This window comes from Podarcis tiliguerta (genome assembly GCF_965153285.1).
Source record: "Podarcis tiliguerta genome assembly, chromosome: 6".
Lineage (NCBI taxonomy): Eukaryota > Metazoa > Chordata > Lepidosauria > Squamata > Lacertidae > Podarcis > Podarcis tiliguerta.
The window spans coordinates 3,426,833-3,438,887 of NC_139539.1; the positions used below are offsets into that span (position 1 = coordinate 3,426,833).

General features: G+C 48.2%; 1 protein-coding gene across 3 annotated transcripts in view; it reads left to right on the plus strand.

Annotated features, from left to right (window-relative positions):
- The first annotated feature begins 2,987 nt into the window (after positions 1 to 2,987).
- Positions 2,988 to 12,055, plus strand: part of BCL2L1 (BCL2 like 1) — a 49,372-nt gene continuing 40,304 nt past the window's right edge. Inside the window, exons 1-2 of one of the 3 annotated variants that reach the window (XM_083447678.1) lie at positions 2,988 to 3,185; positions 10,233 to 10,903. In XM_083447678.1, the coding sequence (XP_083303804.1) occupies positions 10,358 to 10,903 (546 nt within the window). In that variant the 5' untranslated portion in view covers positions 2,988 to 3,185; positions 10,233 to 10,357. Of the gene's footprint in view, positions 3,186 to 8,625; positions 8,778 to 9,735; positions 9,954 to 10,232; positions 10,904 to 12,055 lie in introns of those variants that run through there. The other 2 variants (XM_083447677.1, XM_083447679.1) reach the window with 2 other exon arrangements.

The window sequence follows — 12,055 nt, forward strand, 5'->3', positions numbered from 1 at the left end:
ATTGATGAGGAGCTTGTGGGAAAGAAACCAGAGATGGTACCTGATAGCTCAGTTGGTTAGACCATGGTGCTGAAAACGCCAAGGTTGCACGTTCTATCCTTGTATGGACCAGCTGCATATTCCTGCATTGCAAGGGGTTGGACTAGATGATCCTCAGGGTCCCTTCCAACTCTACAGTTCTATGATTCTATTTAAGGAGGACCACCTTCTAACCAGAGTAACAGCAACAAGAGAGGTGAGTGATGTGGGGCAGAGAGTGCTGGATAAATCCAAGGTGTCAAAAATGAGATAATGTGAGGTCACAGAAGAGAAGATTATAGTAGCCAAGACTAGAAAGGAACAGGACATGAGCACAAAGGAAGAATGGCAGGTGAAATTGATGGAATATGCAGAAATGGCGAAACTGACGGGGAAGATCAGAAACCAAGATCAAGTATTTGTTAGAGATTGGGAGGTTTCACATTGGAGTAAATTTGTATTTACTTAAAAAAACCACTGCAAACAGTTAAAATCATTGGTAGTGTTGTAATGACATTTGTAATGTGAAATTAATTATGATAATCAATAGTTGGATAAAGTAAAAGATGCAGAAAACTTAAAATTTTAATTTAAGAACCTATGGGAGGGAGGGAAGGAAGTCCGAAGTTTCAGTGAACCTAATATTTTAATGGTTGAATTGGTTGGAGATAAAATGTGAAAAAATGTGAAAATTTAATTAAAAATCTGTTTTTAAAAAAGGAGCAGGAAATAAGGCGGGGAGGAAGCGTTGTGCTTGTGTAACATTGAAAAGAGTGTGACTTGGTGCCAGATTGGATCCTGACAAAAAAAGCAAAGAGAGAAGTCAGGATCAGCATTTTCCTCTTTTCACAAACTAGCTCACTTGTTATCTACAAAAACACCTAAAGATACCTGGTAGGTAAAGGTAAAGGTAAAGGGAGCCCTGACCATTAGGTCCAGTTGTGGCCGACGCTGGGGTTGCGGCACTCATCTCGCTTTATTGGCCAAGTGAGTTGGCATACAGCTTCCGGGTCATGTGGCCAGCATGACTAAGCCGCTTCGGAAATGCCGTTTACCTTCCTGCCAGAGCGGTACCTATTTATCTACTTGCACTTTGACGTGCTTTCAAACTGCTAGGTTGGCAGGAGCAGGGACCGAGCAACGGGAGCTCACCCCGTCGCGGGGATTCGAACCACCGACCTTCTGATCGGCAAGTCCTAGGCTCTGTGGTTTAACCCACAGCGCCACCCTGTAGCAGAGTGCTTATTCAAATGGCATTGAAATGGGGGGCTTTCAAAATCTTTGAAATTGTGCAGAATATTCCCCCCCCCCCCGAGGCTATACTCTCTACCATCAGAGATATCAGAAGCTCTTCTTCATACAGAATCTGGGTGGCCAGTGAGACTTACTTCTGAACGATCCACAGAATCAGAAACCTCTATGCAGACCAACTGCTGGGCCAAATGTCCTGGAGCTATTCTATCTCAAGGCTGGCACATTTGACGGACCCAATCCTGGAACCACTCAGGTGAATAAAGGGGCCTTGGATCCAAAGATTCCAAAGCTACCTGTGACCTGCTCTGAAGCAGGCCTTTTGAGGGCCTGTTGCTTGTGAAAACACAGAAGGTTGAAGATTTACACGCACAGATTTTCTCTCCATCAGTAGAGGGCCTCTCCTGTCTCCAGGTCTGTATATTAGGATTGAACTCCAAATCAGTGAGCTTATGATTTGAGATAGATGGATGCAAACCTATGCAGTTACTTAGGAGTAAGTCCCAAGTAATTCAAAGAGTGTGACTGCTGAACAAACTGCAAAGAGATTGGGCTGCATGTTAATATATTCTCCTACAACTGCATCTTCAACATCAGTATTTCTGTTGCTTTTGCTGGTGAGAAAACCTTCTGCTTGTTTTCTTCTATTCTAGCAGAGCTGCCTTAATTTTTTTAAAATTACTGATTACAGCTAGGTGGTAGCTTTTTTTTGTTTTCGCTTTGTTTTGCTTTTTACAAACAGCTAAATAAGATGGTGTGAGTTTTGAGATTCCCAAGCGGGGAAATCACTGAAGCATTCAAGTCCTGCTTCCCAACTTCTCGTTGGGACATCTGGTTGCCCACTCTGAGACAGGAAGGCTTGGCTAGATAGGCCTTTGGCTCTTACGCTACTACGTAAGATCTTGTTGTTGTTTGGTCGTTTAGTCATGTCCAACTCTTCGTGACCCCCTGGACCAGAGCACGCCAGGCACTCCTGTCTTCCACTGCCTCCCGCAGTTTGGTCAAACTCATGCTGGTAACTTCGAGAACACTGTCCCACCATCGCATCCTCTGTCGTCCCCTTCTCCTTGTGCCCTCCATCTTTCCCAACATCAGGGTCTTTTCCAGGGAGTCTGCTCTTCTCATGAGGTGGCCAAAGTCTTGGAGCCTCAGCTTCAGGATCTGTCCTTCCAGTGAGCGCTCAGGGCTGATTTCCTTCAGAATGGAGAGGTTGGATCTTCTTGCAGTCCATGGGACTCTCCAGAGTCTCCTCCAGCACCAGAATTCAAAAGCATCCATTCTTCGGCGATCAGCCTTCTTTATGGTCCAGCTCTCACTTCCATACATCACTACTGGGAAAACCATAGCTTTGACTATACGGACTTTTGTCGGCAAGGTGATGTCTCTGCTTTTTAAGATGCTGTCTAGGCATCTACGTTAGATCTTACTCGTTGTAAACCCCGCAGAAAATCACGGCAACGTCCCTCTGCCAAGCGCGTCTCTCCATGCAGAGCGCAGTCATTGCAACATCAGCACCGCCGACCTCTTTCCCCACGCGATGCCGGTCTTCGGCCGAGAGAGAGCGCCAACGCCTTTCCTTTGCCTGGCGCGCCGCTCTTCGCGCAGGCGCATTAACCCCTTGTGAGAGCGCTTTCCCCTCCCCTCTCGCGTCACATTCCTCCGCATGCGCACTCCAGACCATTCCTCCCCCTCCGCCGCGGCTTCGAGTCGCGCATGCGCAAGGCGGCTCCGAGTAGTAAGTAGCGGTTGCTCGCGCATGCCCAGTTCTTTTCGCCCGGCCGGTCAAGGAGCGAGGCAGAACCGCCGAAAAAGCCGCCGCCTCGTCGGGTGGCAGGGAAGCTCCGCCGGCGCCGGAGCGGCCCAGCCCTCGCGGCGCCTTCCTCTCGGCGGTTCCTGCCGGCCGCTTCTTCCCTGAGGTAACCGGGGACGGAGGCCGGTAAAGGGAACCGGGGCAGGGGGCGGGGCTGCTTGGCATTTCTGAGGTAAGGGCGGCGAGCGGGAGAGGAGTGACAGGAGGCTCGTCCAATGGGGAAGCAGTGCGTGCCGGGCATGCGCGTCTTCGCCCTCCCTTCTTTGTGATTGGCTCAGCCCCGGAACGGGGGCGGGGCTGCGCTTTGTCCTACTTGAATCGGAGAAAGATGAATGGGGAGCGGGGGAGGGGCGCGGGGGAAGGAAGTGGATGCGGTTACGGGTCAGGGCGGATGCGATGCGCTCTGCAAAAGGGGGAAGTGAGACCTTTTATGCCTTGTGAGTTTTGCATCTTCCTCCAAAGGGCTGAGAAGGGGCATATAGGATTCACCCCAACTACCTTACAACAACCCTGTGAGGTCGTTTAGGATGAGAAGCGATGGCTCCCCATCAGGATTGTCGTCTGATGGTCTCACCCAAGATCGGACAGCTTTTTTCTTTCTTTAATTTTTCTTTTTTTTTACCTTTAAATATATGGTTTTAAAGTATATCTTTATTGATTTAAAATAAATACATTTATGGGAAAACAGACAAACATACAATCAAACAAACAAATAATAGAAAAGTCAAACAAACAACCACAATATAAGAAACAACAACAACAACAGCAATAATAATAATAATAATAATTTTTATTTATACCCTGTCCTCCCCAGCCAAGGCTGGGCTCAGGGCAGCTGACAAGCAATAATAAAAACAGGTTGAATGAATACAACTTAAAAACAAGATTAAAATATAACATTAAAATATTGAAACATTAAAATATTAAAATGCAGCCTCATCACAGGAGGAGAAAGGAAAAAGAAAGAGGGGGAGGAAATAAAATTGGCTCCAAGCCAAAGGCCAGGTGGAACAACTCTGCCTTACAGGCACTGCAGAAAGAAATCAGATCCTTCAGGGCCCTGGTCTCATGAGGCAGAGCGTTCCACCAGGCCAGAGCCAATGTTGAAAAGGCCCTGGCTCTGGTTGAAGCTAATCTAACTTCCTTAGGGCCCGGAACCACTAGGGTGTTGCTGTTTATGGAGCTTGAGGCTCTCCGTTTAGGCTGAGAAACGACGGCTACCCACTGATCTTCATGACTGGGATTTCAGTCCCGGTCTCTCAGGATTGTCGTCTGATGGTCTCACTTTTTTCTTTCTTTTCTTTTTATTTAATTTTTATTTAATTTTTTACCTTTTAAGATATATGGTTTTAAAGTATATCTTTATTGCTTTAAAATAAATACATTTGTGGGAAAACAGACAAACAAACAAATAAGCAAACACACAATCAAACAAACAAATAATAGAAAAGGCAAACAACCACAATATAAGAAACAACAAAATTAATATAACTAACATCATTTATACTCCCAATACTGAAAGCAATTATAAAACTTAGAGAGAAAGAAATGAAAAATGACTTTTTTCTTCCTTTCTTAATGACGAGGTCTCCATTCTTGTCGGGCAGTGTTTCTCAGACTTGGGTCCCCCAGCTGTTGTTGGAGTACAAATCTCACCGTTCCTAACAAGCAGAACCCAGGGATGATGGGAGTTTTAGTCCAACTGCAGCTGGGGACCCAAGTTTGAAAAACACTGCAGAAATAATCTGACTTTGGCCATGCAGAAGCCAATAGCTGGTGGGACCGCTACCCTTTTCGTTCTTGCTGAACAGGTTGCGACACATCATTCTGGCCACAGGTCCGACCTGAGCAAGAGGGTGTTGGAAATTATGCCTGAGGACCACAGGCTGCTTGCCTGTGCTCTAGCCAGTGCAATACACTGACTCATGTGAACTCAGTAAATGTGAGGCAGCAGTAGGGTTCAGTGGTGTGCAGTGGTCGGGGAGCTGGTCTTGGACAGCTCTCCCAGAAGGCAGCTTTAGGAAGCTATCTAGTTTCCTCTCCCTCTGGTTCTCTGCTTTGTTAAGGGATTAAGCTGATCGGAATGGAAACAACATACACAGACAGCTCTGTCTGGGGAACAGTGTGTAAAAAGAAGGTGTGAGGAGCTGTGATCTGTGGAGAGCAGAGTGGGGTGCCAGTGTGGGAAGAGGAAGTGGCTTGAGAGGGGAGTGATTAGGGATAGGATAGTGCTAAGGGGTGGACAAGGATATGCGAGAGAAAGAAACAGGACAGAGAAAGGACCAGATGACATCGTTTCTAATCTACAGAGTGCCCTGCAATAATCATTTATTGCAGGTTTTCACCTTGAACCCATAAAGTTGGTCACTGTTATACCCATTTTGTTGACCTATTGATATAGTGCCATTAGTGTGGATGGTTTGCTGAAGTCTTCTTAGTGCAGTGGTGGCCAGACTTGGCCCTCCAGCTGTTTGGGGACTACAATTCCCATCATCCCTGGCCACTGGGAGCTAGGGATGATGGGAGTTGTAGTACCAAAACAGCTGGAGGGCCAGGTTTGGCCACCACTGGGCTAAGGGCATAGGTTCCCTGATCTGCACCTGTACACCTATGAAGCTTCCTTATATTGAGCCTAGCTGTGGAACTACACAGCCCTGTAATGTCTACTCCAAGTGCCAGTGGCTCTTCAACATCTTTCCCAGCCTTAGGATCTGGGATCATTTTACAGGAGATGCCAGGGAGTTAACATGTGCCCCTTCCCCAGCTTTCAATTCTCCAACCAAAATTCCAGGGAGAAACTGCTTGAATTTGGGATTGGAGACATCATTGGCAGGGTTGCCCATCCTATAGTTGGGACAACAGAGAATTGCCAGCTCCAGACATGGGATCTGAGCACTTCTTGGGTATTGTGCCCCTTGGCTTTTAACTCCACCATATCTAACAGGGTGATGATGCTTTAAGTCACCCTTTGCCAACCTGGTGCCTTTCAGATATTTTGGGCTGCAACTCCCATCGGCATGTTGGTCACCAGGTTGGTGAAAGCTGGCTTTGGTAGTGCAACAGGACTTTTCATATTGTTTAAAGTCTCTGATATGCCAAATCAATACAGTCATTCCTTGGTTGTCAAACTTAATCTGATCAGGGAGTCCGTTCGACTCCCGAAACGGTTCGAAAACCAAGGTGCGGCTTCCAATTGGCTGCAGGAGCTTCCTGCACTCAGTTGGAAGCTGCAGAAGCTGCGTTGGATGTTTGGCTTCTGAAAAACGTTCGCAAACCGGAACACTCACTTCTAGGTTTGCAGTGTTCAGGAGCCAAAATGTCCAAGTACCAAGACGTTCAAGAACCAAGATATGACTGTAAAGTGTTTTCAGATGAAATTCATTTAAGCATAGGATGGGCAGAAAAAAACAGATGAAATGTGGCATCTCTTCTAAGTAAAAAATTAAAAAGAGCAGTAAAAGAAGCACATGGTGAATGTGGAGATTTGTGGATTGGAGATGGGAGAGTCAGGATGGAGCTGAAGGAAAGCAAGGAGAAGAAAACCCACAGAATCAGAAAGTTGGCCCTAGTTTGATCAGTGAGACTGCTCTTCCTTTTTTCAGGGAAATTCTAGTGAGGGACACATGTTTTACACTAGATGCAGCAGAGATGCTAGATGAACCCATGACAAAGGCATTAGAAAGAAATTATACATCATTCTTGAATGAATCCACTCTGCCTTCACTCTATCAACATTCTTTGCTCTTAAAACCATAAGAAGGGCCTGACTGCAGGATCAGGCTGAACACCTACTTAGTGCATCACCTTGTTCTCACAGAGGCCCACCAGATGTCTCTGGGAAGTCCACAAGCAAGACATGAGGGCAATGGCTCTCTCTCTCGCTGTTCTTCCCCAGCAACTGCTATTCAGGGCCATGCTGTCTCTGATCCTGGAGGTAGCTCACTAGTAGCCATTGGTAGCCTTATCCCCCTCTTGAGCCTCACACAGAGTGGGGTATGCATGTGCAGAAGCCAGTGTCCAGATTTCTTGCAAAACTCAGTTAAAAGTACAGTATGAAGCTTCTAATTAGCACTTTTCCACCCATCTCATGTGCAGATAAGCAGCATGAGCGCCAGAGTTGCCAAGGCCAAACAATAACCCTGAATCTAGTTTTGAGACAGCACACAATGGAAACTAGCAGAGAGGTGGGAAAAGAGAAGAAAAAGAGAAAGTGATATACCCATGACCTCTTGATTTGAGTTTTGGGAAACACGTTCTGGCTTCTCACACCCCTGCAGAAAAGAAGTCATTCTGGCACATGTGGAGCTCTGATAGAGAACAAGGGGAACCCAAGGCCCAGCAGTTAACTTTTGAGTCTGGTTTTCTTTTCCCTTTCCCCCAAGATGGGACAGTTCTCAGACAGGGAGTTCATCCTGCAAGGGAGTGTGTCCAGAGCCAAAGCCTTTGCTCTGTGCATGTTTGGGGAGGAGAGAGAAAAGAAAGATGCTGATCTTGCTGAATTCCAGTAGCCTGTGGGGTGTTTGGCTGAAGGTCCCGAGAAAATGATAGAGGGTGGTCTTAAGAGAAGTCTCGCTGTGTGTGTGCGAGTTAGCAGCTCTAACTTTCGATGATCTCATTGTGGAGGACAGGATGATTTGCAGTTGGCTAAGGCTTGGAAGACAGGCACACAGGTGCCTCCACACCCTTGAGGCATGGGACCACTCTACAGTGCTCTGACAGGGTTGCATCACAGGTACTGAGTGCCCTCCAGGAGTCTTTTATTTCAGCCTGCCTGTGGAGCTTTCCCAGCAAAGGAGAGAGGGAGACGGAAATGTTAAAGAGTACAGCTGCTGGGAGGAAAATAAAAAAAAACCCACTTTATCCAGGGTAAAGGCCACATAGGGCTTAGCAGTGGAAGTGGCTTGTATGCTGTAAGGATCTGGGAAGGAAGGACTCAGGAGGCTGGGGAAGTTGACCAAGGGCTGATAGGAGTTGTTGTTGTAGTCTAAAACATCTGGAGCGCACCAGGTTAGGGAATCTTGCTTTAGCCTGGTGAGAATGAAGGTTTCTCTTCCTCAGTCTGTTGTGTGAAAATGGCATTTAGTTACCTCTCCTTTGAAGAAGCCACTGTCACACTTCCCCACATGCGGTACAACCCTACAGAAAACGCTTTCAGGGTTACCAGGAAGCAAATTCCTGCTGGATTCAGAAGGGCTTGCTTCCGACTAACCTTTATTCAGATGGCACTGCGGGAGAAGAACATAAAAGATTGGGGAGAGGGTGTTTTCAGACCCCATAAACTCCTTGTGATGGACGCGGAAGGAGTCTAGATGTGTGCTAGACACAGGCTTGTGCCATACTGCTAGAGTGAATGGTAGAAAAATTGGGATTTTAACTACAAAAATCCCCTCTCCCACGCACGCACGCGCAAAAAAAAAATCCTGAATGAAGGCTCAATTAACAGAATGGAGATTTCATAATCTGCTGAGCTTTGATGTTTTCAGGCCTCCTACAATCTGGGAATGGGGGCTGGCTGGCTTGAATGTTTGGCCAGCCCTTAGGAGGCGGGGCGATGGTGATGACAAGGCGGGTTGGCCAGTGCCTGGAACTTATCCCTGCCGCTGCCGCCTCCTCCGCCACATTCACTGCACAGCGGCTGGCTGGGTTCCTCCTTCCCCTAAGACTTCCCAGAACTGAGCTCGTCCTCCCTCTCCAGGGGGTGAGTACTGCACAAGCTCCTTTTGACACATCTCCCAGTAGGGGATAGCCTGGCTATTGTTGCCCAGCTGGCCTTCTGGGAAGGAGGAAGGGGATGCTGCTGTGACTGCCCTGCCTCTCCCAGCTCCTGCAAAGGAGGAAATAGGGTTGGGGTGGGCAGGAGAGAGAATACCACCGACCGGTTGTTCATACAAATTCAACATTAAGTTGGATCCTTTGCCATGCCGGGCACAATTGCAGCCTGCTATCACCCCCTCTGCCTGGTTCTTCACAGTCATTTGCCTTGTGCGTGCCTGAGCTTTCCAATTTGGGGGATATGTCTCATGCATGACTCATTTCCATAAGTGGGTCTGTTTGTGGTGGGAGTTTGTGCTCAGAATTCTGCTTTGGAGCTGCACTAACGGCTGAGGTCTGCTGTGCCTCTGTGCTCATCAGCTGCAACCCTTTGCAGTTAACGTTTAAGCTAGCGCAGGAAGGCAGCTTTCAGGAAGGCAGAAGGAAACTCTTGCCTTTGACTTTGCTGCCGGAGCAGGCTTCAGGGAGGGAGTGAAAAACGAGCCGCTTTTCCAGTGTAAAATGGAGAGGCTGTGTAATCAAATTCCCCACACCTTTCAGGGTCTTGAAATCTAAGTCAAGGTGATCAACCTGAAAGCAGCTTCTAATCCTTCCCTGAAGTTGTTTTTTAATTAAAAAAAGCCCCAAACTTCTCTCCCCGGTTTACTCTCTGCTTTTGTTTTAGGCTATTGAGAGACATTACTGACCAGGGGCAAAAGGTGGCGTCCTGATTATTAATTCCTGGGTCCTTGTTGGGGAGCAAGCAAATACAGCCGAGAAGCTTCATCCAGTACTTGTCCCTTTAAAAAAAGCACCAGGAAGTGCTTAGATCCCGGGGATGGTGGGAGGTGGAGATGCAGGGGGAGGGATCTCTATGCTTCGCTGCTGCAGGAGAGCCGCAGCACTCAATCAAGGTGGCAGGGGGAGCCCTCTTGGGTTTTCAGAACCTTCTTTGCCTGCATCTTCCCAGCCTGGCAGGCTGCAGGATCACTCCGGTCAGAGCTGGTTTTGCTTCCAAAGATTGATCTCAGATGTGGCAGAGAGACCACCTGGGTACCGAGTGTCCTGGCCATGCTGCACAGAATTTGGGGGGAAAGGACCTCACAGGCAGCACCTGAGCCCGGTAAAACATCTGTTGGGGGGTGATCCCTGTGCATGAGATTTGGGACCAGCTTTAGTGGAAAAGTGAAGTGGCCGGGGGAGGGGAGGAGTTGGCTGTCTGTACAGATGCTCATATGACTAAGTCTGAGGATGAGCCACAGAGATGCTCATGAATATTTGACTTTCCCTGAGTAGTAAGGGACTGCTGCTACGTGCCTGCCAGGAAAACAAGAGTGGAAGCCTGGTCCTTTTAACAGTTTCGCCTCCTTCTCTCTCTCCTTCTGCTCTTTCTCCCTTGAAGCTCTCTTGCTTGGCATTCTTCTGGTTGCCAGAAAGATGGAAAGGAGCAGCACCCTCGCTCGGTAAACGTGCTGGTTGGCTAGCATTCTGGACCATGGACTTACTGAGACACCTTCAGGTGTGAAGATGTCACGCAATAACAGGGCGCTCGTGGTAGACTTTGTTTCCTACAAGCTGTCAGAGAGGGGCCACAGCTGGGATGAGCTGGAGGAGGACAGCGAGAACAGGACTGAGTTGAGAGACGAGATGGACAGCGTCCCCAATGGGAGTCCGTCTTGGCATCAAAGTACAAGCCCGGTCGTAAATGGGGCTACTGGACACCCGAGCATCCTCAGTGATCTTGAAGACAGCCCGAGGTTGGATGTGAGGCAGACGCTAAGAGAGGCAGGCGATGAGTTTGAACTGAGGTACCGGAGAGCTTTCAGTGACCTCACATCCCAGCTCCACATCACCCCTGGCACAGCATACCAGAGCTTTGAGCAGGTGGTGAATGAACTTTTCCGGGACGGGGTGAACTGGGGGAGGATTGTGGCATTTTTCTCCTTCGGAGGGGCCCTGTGCGTGGAGAGCGTCGACAAGGAGATGCGAGTGCTGGTGGGACGGATTGTCAGCTGGATGACCACTTACCTGACGGACCACCTGGACCCGTGGATCCAAGAAAATGGCGGCTGGGTAAGCAGTTGGCAAAGGGTGGTGGTGGTGGTGGTGGTGGTGGGAAGGGCGCCTTCGTAGTTTTAAGTATGAAACAGGCCAGTTTATATTTCTAGCAGCATCAGAGGCAGAACTTGAGGATGCTGATGGGCAGGAGCTAATCAAAGCTGTAGTCCAAAACATGTGGAGGGCACCAGTAGAGGAACGGTGCCAAGTGCCTTCTCCAGCAAGGTGCCAATAAAACATTGGATAACCAGATGCTGGAAATGGCCACCAAGGACTGAAATATTGTATCTTTGTTCCATGCTATTTCACACTTCCTGATGGATATTAGGTTTCCTGTTCTTTCTCCCCTGCACTGCCAAGTATATAGACACACATGGTACCAAGGCCCCTTTCCTCAGCTATGTGGTTGGAAAGGTACTAGCCACTGTCTTTCCTTTTCTCATCCAGGCTGGCTTGGTTCAGGTCACCCACAGGCCTGCCTCTGAATCCCGTTGTTCACTAGAGCATTTCATAGCCCACTAATCAAAGCCTCAAAGGTACTTTCCATTTCTTTTCTAGTTTATTATCCCCTTATTATATATCTATCTATACCCCATCTGTACCCTGACAGGGGCTGGGGTACAGGGGCAGGGGCTGCTTTCAGATAAAATGTACCACCCTGGGCCTTCTTCATCTTTAGGGGTCAAAGCTAATCTTTGGAACCTGGGGCGAGCCTTGAGGTTAAGGAAGAGGTTGGTTGACATCTTGCCTACCCTGCTTGTCTGGCATGATTGAGGTGCATTTCCAGGGCACAGGTACCCAGTGAAGGGGTGATGAGACAACAACTGGTCATGACTAGACTCAAACCTGTATTTTTCCTCTTCCCTTAACCCCAGCTGTGGATAAATAGACTGTTTGTGTTGCCACACATAATCACCTTCCCAGGGAGTGCAGTTTGGTGCATGGCCAATGTGCTTGCCCCAAGCATGAATGTGCTATGGAAAAGGTTAGGTCATGGGATTTGCCAGCAGCTAGTGTGGCTCTGGGTGTGGCCTTGCATAAGTGTCTGGCAACTCCCTAGTGTTTTTCCTTTGCTTGACAGGAAGACCCTGTACAGTGATTGTGACACCCAGAATGTGCAATTGGTAGAGAGACATGGGTTAACTGCTGCAAATCACTGCTGACTTA